Source organism: Gordionus sp. m RMFG-2023, chromosome 3, assembly GCF_954871325.1.
Source record: "Gordionus sp. m RMFG-2023 chromosome 3, tfGorSpeb1-WG-v2, whole genome shotgun sequence".
In the NCBI taxonomy this organism is placed as follows: domain Eukaryota; kingdom Metazoa; phylum Nematomorpha; class Gordioida; order Chordodea; family Parachordodidae; genus Gordionus; species Gordionus sp. m RMFG-2023.
In genome coordinates this window covers 37,537,771-37,551,575 of record NC_088777.1, presented here as the reverse complement: position 1 = coordinate 37,551,575, position 13,805 = coordinate 37,537,771, and the positions used below count along the sequence as shown (strand labels likewise).

General features: G+C 25.6%; 1 protein-coding gene across 4 annotated transcripts in view; it reads left to right on the top strand.

Moving 5' to 3' along the window:
* Window positions 1-10,637, top strand: part of LOC135927332 (aquaporin-8-like) — a 69,852-nt gene extending 59,215 nt beyond the window's left edge. For 2 of the 4 annotated variants that reach the window (XM_065463297.1, XM_065463298.1), the window contains exons 2-6: window positions 5,161-5,513; window positions 8,695-8,821; window positions 9,278-9,498; window positions 10,033-10,182; window positions 10,362-10,637. In XM_065463297.1, coding sequence (XP_065319369.1) covers window positions 5,161-5,513; window positions 8,695-8,821; window positions 9,278-9,498; window positions 10,033-10,182; window positions 10,362-10,389 — 879 coding nt within the window. In that variant the 3' untranslated portion in view covers window positions 10,390-10,637. Of the gene's footprint in view, window positions 1-2,368; window positions 2,531-5,160; window positions 5,514-8,694; window positions 8,822-9,277; window positions 9,499-10,032; window positions 10,183-10,361 lie in introns of those variants that run through there. The other 2 variants (XM_065463300.1, XM_065463299.1) reach the window with 2 other exon arrangements.
* The last annotated feature ends 3,168 nt before the right edge of the window (window positions 10,638-13,805 follow it).

Genomic DNA, 13,805 nt, shown 5'->3' with positions numbered 1-13,805 from the left:
TAATATGAAATACTGTAGCGTGATGGGTAAAGCTGACTAGATACTGAGAAGACCTGTTTATGGAACTAGGGTACAACTAAAGTTATGGTGGTGAAAAAAAGAGAGATGTCTTAAGAAACACCAGAAGGCAACAACGGACGGTGACATAGAGATATACAAAAATGGTAAAATGAAGTGCATACAAAGGAAAAGTGGTTGGAAAAGGTTAGGAAAGCGTTATTAAAGATGAAGAGGGATAAAGAAACAGACCCATCATGAAGCGATATATTGAATGTAGCTAAGATATTTTAGCAATTTGTGTGTGACAAACTTATGCAATTCCATGCTTTTATGCGAAGAAAGCATTACTGCGGACCTTGAGCTTTGTTATACCCTTGTACAAGGAAAAAGTCTATCCGAGAATATGGCTCGTATCAGGCGATTAAGCTCCTGAAACATGGGATGAAAGTTTTCGAAAGAATGTTAGTGAAAAAATCAGAGATCAAGTGGAAATCAATTATATTGTTTGGCATTCTCAGTAAAATAAAGGTTCTGTGTGAGGTTACTAAATAGGCTTTGAGGAAATAAGATGTAGAAGATTATTTGATTCTAGTAGTGATGGCAATATACAAGGATGCCCGAATTTTTAGTGCACATAGATAGTGATAGCTTTGATGCAAAGGTGTTGCATCAAGGATTAGTCTTGAGTCCATCATAATGGAAGTGGTGAAGGGACTCCCTGGGTGGATTTGATATCTGCAATAGAGTTGCTTTGGAAAAATGGGAAGCCTCACGCTCGTGCATGGTGAGAATGGTTCCTCGCTGAAAGATTTATGAGAGTAGCACTTCCCGTTTACTGAATCTTTGAAATAAAATGGTAATTTTATAAGAAGAAAGTTTGCTAGGGTGGATGTCACGATAAGATATCATGCATAAAAGCTTCAGCCAGGAATCTTATGAAAGGTTTGACTCCTTACTGGATATCCTAAATGTATTAGATAGTTTAGATATGTGCGATTGAACGCAAGACCATGATTGGTCAATAATACTTAGGATAAGTATACTCTTATCTGAATTAGATTTTAGGCCCAAAGTGCTCTCACTGGATTTGATTATTTTAACTATATTTCATTCTACAATTATGGAGATAGATTGCATTGGTTGTTGGTGTCACGAATCAGATCATAGACAGAATCGAATGTACGCCAAACTGTAACCTTGTTGGATCCTTCGCTGGAATTGATTAATCTAACCAAAATAGAGATGAGAGGGATTGTCATAGCGATCAAAGACCAATTTCTAGAATTCTTGGTAAAGGATTAGGCTTCTAATAAATAGTTACGCTTTAGAAAGTTGGAGGCGTTTGTTTAAATCAGAATTTTTGTTTCAAGGGTTCATGTATAAAGAAACCTTACAGCTCTCTTTGAGCTGAATCCCAAAATTGATCACTTATTAGTTTATAGAAGGATTCATTTTAATTTAGCAATAAATTAGAAACGGGTGAGCAATACCATACCTATATAAAATTAAGCCTATGCATGGGCGAGAACTAAAAATCTATCTTTTTTTACATTAAATATATTTTATTGAAATAATTATTACATTAAGAAAAATTTAAATCTTAATTTCTGGTCATAAATTCATAAAAGTATTGCGCCCTTTCACTATCATTAAAATCTTATTTTAAACGATAATTGTGACCCTCTTTCCTTTCCACTTATTTAAAAATTAAAATAAAATTTAAGGGAAGAAAAAGTAAATTGTGATTGAATATTATACAAATTGATCATTTTCAATTTGTCTAATATTTCCCTGATCTCAACATGAGTGGGGAGTGGGGGGGGGGGGTGAAAGCCATTTGCCTCCACTATCTTGATGGTGGTAGGGTGTAGGCAGCAAAAGGGTTGTAAGGGTAGATGTTGGAGGGGTGTTTGTTTCTAGCAAATCTTTCGCCATGTAAAACACTGAACATGATATAATATATCTTGAATATTTTAATTAATATATTATTTATGATTGATATATAGTAAATATACAAATAATTTTCAAAAAAAATTCTTATAGTCCCCCCCCCCCTCCCCCTTTCAATAACATTGTAGAATATACTTAAAATATTTCTATCATTATACACATACACATAATAAAACGTGAATTTATAAATTCTGACCAATCTTTCAATAAATTTTTGGCTTGAAAATTAAGTTTTTATTTATTTATCGATAACTAATAAAAATTATATTTCAGAGAAAAAAAATATTCATTTTTTTCTGTTTATATATTTTATAAAGAAATATTTGTGTATTTTTTTTTAACTTTAAATTTATATAGATGTTTATAAAATTAAAAAACGAAAGAATCTATATTTGAACAAATATTTAATTAGCAGAATTCAAATATATTTATTTATATTGGAAAGCAAAACATAAAAATTCCTTTCGAAAGCTTAGAAATCAAATATTAACTTTATTTTTCCTGCCCTCGAAAATAAAAATTTTAAATCATAAAATAGAAACTTCTGGTACTTTATTCGAACTAATTCTCGGAATCTTAAGTAATATTTTAATAATTTGTAAAAGGTTTAATGAGAACTTTAGAATTATAGGAGGAAGGGATCTAAGAAGAACATCTTTAAATATTAGTAATTTACGAGATCTGAAAATGGGGGATAATTCCCCCCCCCCTTCCCACACTTTTCCCAACATAAATTTTTGTTTTTAGTTCTTGATCCAAAAAAATTAATCCGGTTGAGAAGTAAAAATTTTCTCCCTTCCAAAAATCTAAAAACATTTTTAGCTCGATTTGGGATTTTTTTTAAAAATTTTGAAATTTTAAATAATTTTTCGCTGTATTTTGTTAATTGTTTCAAAAGGAAATTAAGATATGAGCAGAATGAATTTTAATAATATATTTTATGATTTTCCCACTAGTCAATTGATTTTAAAATAATCGGGGTTTAGATATTGACTCGGTTTGGATGTTTAAAATCATGCCATTCTATTTTTCTTAAGACAAAATTTTTTCAAGTTGGGTAAGTTTCGTTTACGCAAATTATATTTATTTAGAAAGATAAAATATAGTACTTTCTATTTAAGAATTTTCCAACTCTTTTTTAGGCTTTATTGAAGTATTAGTAATATTATATTGAAAAAAAATTTTTAATTTAAAAGATTGAAACAAAATATAAAACAAAATCTTATATTTTAATGCTGAAAGATTTTCTTCGACATTCAAATTTATCACGCTATCATAAAATAAATGGTGATATTTTAAATGTCTTATTAATTAGTTTATCATGGGCATTATTTTTGATCAGTGAAAAGAAATTTTGCCTTAAAATAAAAATTTGATCAGTAAAAATATATATAATTACAGTAAAAACAATGACGTTTCTTAACAACTATAACGAAATTCGTCATGATATAAGAATATGAGTATCCTAAGTTGGTGCTTAGTTAGAAATTTGTCTACATCATTTACAAAAAAAATAATGTCCTGGATTAGATTAGGAGTGGCAAGATCAAACGTTAGAGATACATATAATTAAATTGTAAATGCCTAAGTAAACTGTAAATTCTTCAGGTAAAATATATCATATATTCTATTAATTAAGTTTTATTAACATATTCTTTAAAATTAAAATTTTTGGATATATAATAATATTGAATGGATAATATTTTTTATTTGATATTATACCAAGTGGTTTAAATCTTTAAACTAATTATATTAAAAAATAATTGAATTAAGAAAATATAATTTTACATTAAATCATCCGCAAGGTGGCGTTTATTGTTATTTAATATTATATTATATAATAAATATAAAATTGTCATAAGTTAATAAATTTTGGGTAAATCTAATATTTCAAAATTTAAATATGATTTAATTATGATAATGAATTCATTTTACTGCTAAATTATAAATACTATTTTACTGGTATTATAAATACAGCAAATTAAGAGAAAAATAAATAAATTTACTGGTAAATCAATCAAAAAACTTAATATTTTAAAATTTTATATCGAACTGTAAGATATATTTATTTATATCGTTAAAATTATTAAAATAGTGATAATTGATTATTATATTGAAAAAATTTTTAAAAAAATAAGGACAACTTCGAATAAAATACTTGATAAATAAAATAGATAGCAGCTTTAAAAAATGTCAGTTTTACGTATTTTTGGTAAAACTCTCATAAAATTTTATAATATTAATAAAATGTTATAAATATATTATTAAAGTTATAAATTAATTTGATTTTAAGATATATAACACATCTAATATATTGTACATATGAACCCTATTTTGACTCTCACATTATTTTGTTCCATCTGTATTATGGAATGTTAAAAAAATGTTAACGCCAAACATGGCTGAAGTTCTATAGACCTCAGATTGTTCGGAGGAGTTAATTCAAATTCCAAATACCTTTTCTAAGAATTATGATTTCCTTTTATTTCCTTCAACTTATGACAGATATCAATATCTCTGGTATATTATAAAGTGGTCATTTATTGTTTCCGAGTGTTTTTTTTTAATATCATTATATACATTATTTATTTATAATAGATTATTTTTTAGAATTTATATTATTGCATAACACAAGGTTTAAAAAAATGGGAAAAATATTGTAATATTAAAATTTTTTATTTATTTATAAAATTGTGATGTCAGCAGAAAAGATTAACTTAACCCTAGTTAATGTATAAAATATTATTACATATACAATTATTACCAAATAATTTTTTTCTTCTTCTAATAAACATGATAATATAAACAAAACTCACTTACCTATCTTTCTTATTTGGTTTATTTTCAAAAAATTTGTCCTATAAATTATAACAAAAAAATTTTCTTTTGGAAAAGCAAATCTATTTATTCAATGCACTGTTTCAATCATAAAAAACTTATTTTTTTTATTATTAATAAGAAAAAAATAGTTTTTCTTTACTAATTTAAAAAGAGATTGAACCCTTTTGGAAAAGCATATGATTAAAATATTCTTTGTAAATTAGAAATTGAACGCAAAAGTTTAAGTCATGATGCTTAAAATCTTTAAGTCATACTAAAACAACTACTCGAATAAACTAGTTGGAAATGCCAATTTGTTTAGTTGGGATGATTTCATTTTTTGAGGGCTAATTATTATACAAAAATTTACCTATATCATTATTCATACAGAACGATCGTTTATTAAATACAAACACCACCAACAATAAGATAACATTACCTCCGATAGCCACTAGAGACGAAGAAGATCCATTAGTACGTCAGAAGTTCGACAACCCAAACCAAGGAAAATTCAATCCATCTAATCGCCAGATAATGGAAATAGAAGAACAGCGAAAAATAATAAGACCTGCCCCCACTGGTGTTATGGATGTATGGGTTAAACCCCTTTTGGCAGAATTTTTGGCTACCATGCTTTTCGTATTCATAGGTTGTTGCCAAGCTATGAGTGGTAACGTATCAGCCGCCGCTTTTGCCCACGGGCTTACTATAGCCGTGCTTGTAGCATGTCTGGCTGATATCAGGTTTATCGATAGAAGCTATTTTTTGCTAATTTTTTTAATAAAATTTTCCAAAAAGCGAAATATTATGTATAATATCTGATTAAATATAAAAGCAAGTATTTTTTTTTAAAAATGGGGGTTAATATAATGTTCTATATTTTTGAAATTATCTCATTAGTCATTCTTTTTCTTATGAACGAATAGAAATATATTTTTCCCAGTTTAAGAATAATTGTTTTTTATGGAGGAAATGAAATTTTACTGGCCTTAATTAAAGAAGGTTATCTGGTCATTCATTCCTAGTTATTTGGCAATAATAATTAATCGATTCAATCATTTCGTAGGAAAATTAAATTATGCAATTACACATTTTGACATTGGCATAAATACATTTAATTTTTGAAAAACCTTTCAATAAAATAAAACCATAATAAATTAAATACTATTATAAAACCACCCCCCTACTTAAGAAGGAAATTTATCCTATTATGCTAATTTTTCAGCATCCCTTTTCGGTAAATACACTTACATATGACATTAAATATGCGAAATTTTATCCCATCCACTCTCTCAGATGTTTATAATTAATTTTTTAATTAATATTTAGCTTAGATCTGAAAAATTTACCTTTTTTTAAATATCATTATTTCAATTTCAAATGCAATTAAATTTTTCTTATAGTATGTAGGTGTAAAAATTCTCAAAATCGAGTTACTCTTTTAGAAATAAATTCCTTATATAAACCACCTCTACAATTTTATATTAAACTGAGGTCACTTTATGAAAATCTTACATTTTAAAGTATTTATATGGTATTTTTTTTAAAATAATGCATTTTTTAAACTAACTGTGAAGTGGGTGTTGATGTAATTTAATATTTTTCTTAAACATAAAATTATTTTTGAAATTGATATCATATTTTATAAAAAGAATATATTTGGGCTTGTTGAATTTGTTTATAACCACTATATAGATGGGAAGAACAGCTTCTTAAACAATAACATTTTTAAATTATATTATATTTTTTTTTTATTTATAAAAAAAATAAATATTTATTGGAAGTATATTAACAATATCGATTTAAAATGTTCACTTAATTTTTTAGAATCAGTGGTTATTTTATGCTAATATTTTTTAGCCCTAAATAAAGACAAAACAAATTATTTTATATTAAAATATATTAAATTAAAATGATTTTTGTTTAAAATGGCTTTAAAATTTTTACAAATTTATACTTACTAATAACATATTTTTTTTACCAAAATTAAAACAATTCTTTTGAACTTATAATTTATGTTTTTCATTTTTGAATAAGGTTTTTAAAAAAATTTGAATTTATCATTTTTGGATTTAAATTTCGTAATCTTAACTGTAATTTTCCTAAGCTGATTTTGCACCTTTATCAATATATAAACCCTTATAACATACTTGAAAAATTAATATATATATATTGATTTTCTGAATCAATATTGGAAAAATATAGACCAATAGCAATAAAGGTAATTGTCTCATTTTGTATTTTGCGGAAAACCATAATTCTTATATACTCAGCATCTACTTCTCCCTAAGGGTGATTTATTTTTACCTTTTTTAGTCCCTAAAATAAAGCATAAAAATATTTGTAAAAAAAATATAAAGACGGTGAATATTTTTTCTTTGGATTTAAATTTATTTTTATATAAGGTGATGTATGCTATAAATAAAATAAATATCGCATGGAAAGAGGCTCACTTAAGTTCTTGGTTGTTTCCTTTACAATATTAAGATCATGACAGATCAATATGATTCGATTAAATTTCCTAAATAGGATTCTATCTATATTTTATATCTATTAGGTGCGTCAATATTAATTAGAAACTACTTACAAGATATTTTACTTAGGATATCTTTATTGAATGGAAGCATATAAATTAGTGATCTGCATCGGGCCTAATTTTTCAAGCCCGACCCGGCCGAAGCCGAAATTTTTTTAAAAAAATTTACCGACACGGCCCGGCTTGAATTTATTTAAATATAGAAATTAATTTTTATAATTACTCAAAATAAAAGACATATGTTATATGTCGTTTAGTTTCAATAAATAAAATCAAATATTTTTAATTTGCATATGAATATAAAATTGAGAAATTTAGATATATTTTAAAAAAATTCCAAGGTCCGACCAGACCTGGCCCGAATTTTTTTTAAAATATTAGACCCTGCCCGGCCCGAACCCGATTATTTTAAATAGAATTAGGCACGAGCCCGGCCCGAAGCCCGTTTGGGCCGGAATTGGGCCGGGTACGGGCCAGGCCTAACTTTGCAGATCTCTAATATAAATATTAAAAATAAAAAAAAATTTTTATCATATTTTACTAACAAGTTATATATGATTTATATTTAAAACAGGATTTCATCTATCCGACATGACATTTATAATTTTAACTAGGGCTCTAACGTATCTGTTTGATTTTATTTATCAAGCAAATGTCTGACATGATTAATTAAATATAAATGTTTTGCTTAATTTTATTGAAACTAGATACAGGGAAAGTCCTGGTATTTACCCGTCATATAATTACTCAGATAATCTTGGCTGGCTCATCAGTAAAATCTAAAATCATATACTAATGTGAACATTCGCAGTATTTTTTTTTCGTTATCCATGTTTTTGCCTTACAATAACCGCGCACATGAATTCGTTATTATTTGCGGAAATATATTGACGATATTCGATACTTACTCTGATATTTTTATAGAATCGATTTTTTTATAGATAAACCTTTTAACTATTTTCGCATCTGAAAAAAAAATAATATTTAAAAAACGAATTTTTAAAAAGTTTAAAAACAATCCAGATGGGAAATAGCAAGTGGTATTTTAAATATCAGCTAATTTTGGCGTCGATAATTTTTAAAAAAAATCAAAATTATTTTTTATAATTCTGTCAAGTTGCAAAACTTGAACTCGATTAGATATCTCATTTTTCAATTTTCATTTGTATACGGAAGGTATAATCATTTACTTTTACATGAAATATTGTTTCCCATAAATTCCGCATTACTGAATAGTGTTCATTCCCTTTCACCCCTATTTTAATATAATTGAAGAGTGTCAAATTAAGCACTATAATCAAGTTTAATTACGTTGTATTAGAATATTTACATAGGATATTATATTTAATTTATAATTTATTTCCCTTAATAAAAATAAAATGCAATAGTGGTGGACATATAAATCCAGCCGTAACCATTTCATTGATGCTGGCTGGTGGCATCAGTTTGGTCAAAGGAGCTTTGTATATAATCTGCCAATTATTGGGTTCCATCTTGGGAGCATCTATTTTTATGGTTAATTTTTTATCTTCAAATTCATTTTTAAAAAAATATGAAAATGTTGAGTAAATGCATATGTTATCGAATTTTATATTCCTTTTATAGAAATATAAGTGTTGTTAAACGGCTCGATTTGAGCCGATATTTAAAAATGTCTAACGCAATATTTTGTTCAGAAAAATATTACTCAAGCCTGAAGATTTTGATAATAGATGGCACAAAGATGTGGATATCAATTAACGAAATCTTCTGACTAAAATATTTAGTTAGCCGTTTTTAAAAATTGGCTCAAATCGAACTGTTTGGTAACACTAAAAAATAATTGAATCATATTGTGCCCGTTATCTTACTAATGATTTAAAGTACATTATAAAATTATTGGAATATAAAAGATATAAAAGTTACTTAATATATATTAATAGTCACAATTTTTGGTTTCACATTAATTAATCAAAAAAAAATTTTTTAAAGGGAGCAGTTGGGATGGACAATTATAAAAGAATGATGGGTGGCATGACTCTTTACAATGCCAGTCCAGGAGGTATTACACCAGGTGGAGCCTTTTTATGTGAAGTTTTCTTCACTTCACTCTTGATTTTCTGTGTTTTGATGTTGGCCCTAGATCACGGTGGTAGAAACCCTGTCACTGCTCTATACATTGGTTTATCTATTGTTGCTTGTGTCTATGCTGGGTAATTATAAAAATAAAATATTTATAATCTTATTCCTAAACAGGCAATTTCCAAACAGAACTTTTATTAAAAAACGGTTATTGAGGCATGCTTTCAACTATTTTTTTTTATATTTCTTTCTCCAAACAAAGGATAATTATTTGTCGAATTATTATTTTTTATTATAAACGATTAAATGGCGTTTGAAATCCGGATGGTAAAAAATATTTTATGTAAAAAATTAATTTTACAAATTGTCATCCTTTGTTTGGAAATAAATAAAAAAATTAGCTGAAAACAAGCCTAGAAAATCGTTTTGAAATGTTCTACCTGGAAATGGCCTTGAGCAGTAAATATAAAGTATGAAAAACTTTCATATTTGTTTGAAATATATTCCGGTTTGTTCCCATACTTCTGTCGGTAAGAATTTTTCTATATTGTTCTAATATTTTCACTTTTCATAAGTTATAAAAAAATAATTAAATTGGGATTATATTACATAATTAAAAAAGAATTAAACTGATCATTATAAGATTTTGATATAAAAAAATTAAGTGCAAATATCTCGGGAGCATCTCTCAATCCTGCTAGAACTTTTGGACCTGGAGTATTATTTGCCATTGCTGGAAGGCACAACTGGTATGGACAATGGGTGTTTTACATAGCACAGATATTGGCTGCTGTTGTCACTGCTTTATTGTACAGGTACTGATATTTAGTTTTGCTTAAAAATATTATTTTACAAGCCAACTCTAAGAGTTGGTTGATGTGATAAATTACTTCCATTTGATTTTTATAGAATGTGCTATATCATTTTTTAAAACATAAGTACTTACTTATATTTTAATTGTCTCATTTTTTTATATTCATTTATTTTTATTTAGGTTTGTGTTCAGAACTAGAGAAATCTAAGCAAGAAGTTGTCATTTTAGCATTATAGTTTCAGGACTTTATTTTTTTTAAGTTAAAGATTTTTATATTTATCATTTTTTAAGTTATAAATAAATAAATGATGAAATTATAAATATTTTATTTTTAAATTCATTATTTCGGGGATATATTTTTTAAAAGTTTTATAAGGAGTAATTTATAGGGATTACATATTGCACAGTTAAAATCAAACCAAATTTTTTTTAAAAATTAAAATTAATTTATTTTAAATTTAGAATATTAAAAATGACCAAATTAATATGTGTATATATTTATTTTATTTTATTATACCATATTATATAAGAAAAATTAGCTTCAAAATATCAATTTTAAAATTAAAATTATTATTACTTATATTGATATTATATTAAATATATTGTATTTATTTCAAATCTATTGTCCTCTATGCATTATATTTTTATTTTAACATTTATATTAGCTGTTTAAAGATTATATAAATATATTCTTATATCGTTTATAAATATTTTTAAAAAAATTAATTTAAATTATAGTATTCTATTTTAACATTTTTATAATATTATATAATGTAGAAATTTTAATAATTTTGCTTTTCCTGTCTATATTCATTATATAAAATAAAAGGCGTTATAACCTTGTTTAGATTTTAAATGATAATTTTATTATTATAGGACTATAATTAGGGTTGCAAGAACTACCGCTTTTTGCGTAAATGTCCCGAATTTTCATTTACGTTTATTAGCTCCTTTAATTTACGCTTTATCTCGAATTTGTATTTTTAATAAAATATTTCAAATTACTTATGTGCATTTTCTCTGCCTTTATTGTGTTCATTCGTACACTTAAAAGCTTTGACTTGAACTTCGAGATGGAGACCAATTATATAAAATGGGGAAAAATACATATATATAAAAAAATATTGACGTATAATTAAAATAAACATTCATAAAAATGGTACTTAAATAATATAAGCAAAGGGACCCTAAATTAGTGTCAAATTTGAGGGTGAAACGTGAATAATTTGTCTTTGAAAACTTATATTTGAATTTTTGTTTAAAAAAATAGATTAAGGTTCAAATGTATTAAGCTAAGTGGTTGCAATCTACTTTAATTAATTCTTCATGATTTCCATATTTTAAAGTAATCGGTGAATGCATAATATATTTTATTAAATGTCTAATTTCACAAACCATAAAACGCCCTGTTAGATCCTTATCCTAATTTTAAAAATCTGTATCTAAAAATAATTTTAAAAAATCGGAATTTATTTTTATGCTAATTTTGGAAGAGAGAAAAATGGAGGAGCGGTATGGTTAAATTCTCCCTCTTTTTACCTGACTAATTTGTGCAACCTTTCCTGGCCCCCATCACTTTATATTAAGAATCCCGCAAAATTAATTTCAAATAAAATGTAATCATTATTTTAGTATTAATGAGATGGCGTGGTGTTCTTTAACAAAAAATTATAGAAAATATAGTTAGAACCCTAGAATAATGAAACAATGATATGTATATTTCTCAATGTTGCTAAAGTAGCGGCTCTATAATTTTTGAGCATCAGTTTGTAGCTATGTTATTTTCATAAAAACGCGTCACTTTTTTTCAAATAGTTCTATAGTTAAAATCCGTTACTTATTTAGCAACTTTAAAAAAAATTTCGATTCATATTTCAAAATAAGAAATAGAATTAATTTTAATTATTATTTACTAATTCATTTTAAAGCTAGAAATCGAAATGATAATATTAATATCTTATTCGTAAATACGATTTAATTTTCATATTTATTTCCAGTTCCCTCGTTGGAGACTACTTTCGCTAAAAATGTTTTTGGGGAAAAAATATCTTTACTAGATGAAAACTTTGATAGGAAATTTGATTATTTAAAATTATATATTTATATTTTTAATATTTTATTTTGAGTAGAATTGATATTTCAAATTTTAATAAAATTTTTATATAAAATTAAAAAGATATATATAATTGGGGCTGCAATATTTAAAATATTTTCGGAAAAATTTTAATCATAATTTTTTAAGTAGCAACATAGGCTTAGGAAAGGGGGGGGGGGAGGATGTGTGGACACCTTCGGAAATATGTTTGTTCTCTTAAATATTAGTCTTGAGTTAATAAAAAGAATTCCCTTACATTATCCCTACCCCCCCCCCCCTTTCCCCTTTCCCCTCTCTAATGAAATGTATATAATCTATCATTATAACAAATTCAAAGAAAAATAATTAAAATTAAAAAGTTTTTAAAATAAGGAGTAATTCATTCAAAAATTTTTTAAAAGGGCATATTATAAAAAAGGAAGTAAAAAACATTTTTTTTAAAAATATGTAACAGCCAAAATCTTGTAATAAGTGAACCTAAAAACTTCAAATAAAAGTTATGGGGGGGGGGACTAACTGAATAGTTCCCCCTCCTTCTTAGCAAAGTTTTTACGCCTATTAGTAATAGGGTTAGTCATTTCGATTTAAATCACCTTGATTTTTTAAAAAAATAGTGATTTACATCAATATTTAAAATAAAATTCTATTTACTAAATATGATTAAAATACTTAATAATATAAGGAAAGGCAAAGACTTAGATTAATTTAGAATTAAATAATTTTTATATGAAAAATACTAAATTATACTAGTAATCATTACTTATTAAATAGAAAAATATGCTTGGTTTATTTTGTATTTCATTGTTTCATTTTTTTGACATAATTGTGAGGAATTATTTAATATAATATTCTAAAAAAAATAATTAGTTGTTAACTTTAGGGCTGTGAAGACTCCTTATAAAAAAAGTTCGGGTTCAGACTAGGCATTCCAGAAAAATAAAAATTTCGTAAAAATAATAGAAAATAAGTTTTTTAAAAATTTATTTTACTATATTTAGCATTTACCATAAAAATAATTTTATAATTATTAATTAAAATAATACAATACAATTTAAAAAATATTCTATAAGAAAATTATCAAGACATCTTTTAAAAACGAGATGTTAAAATTAAAGGATAGATATTTTATGCTTAACTTTGACGTACATTGCAACCTTTGATGTACTCGACATTGGTATTTGAATTTAATTTTTTAAAAGAAAGTTAGTTTTTCTAAACGATTCCTAAGTTTGGAATACACTCCATAGGATGAAAATACTCTACTGAAGCTGTTGATTGTTTTATTTATATTATGTGGTCCTGCTAACCATCATTCATTTTTAAGATTATTTCATATGAAAACATAATTTTGTTAAATGAGTCAGATGTAGCTTTGATTTTATCATGATTGATAGATAAGAGATTGGTTGAAGATATAAAATTAGCTACGTTCCATTGTCACTTCGGTTTTAGTGTTTGTTAAATTTGAAACATATATGGGAGTTAGAAGACAGAATAAGAAATTCGATTAAAGTAATTAATGATGATTT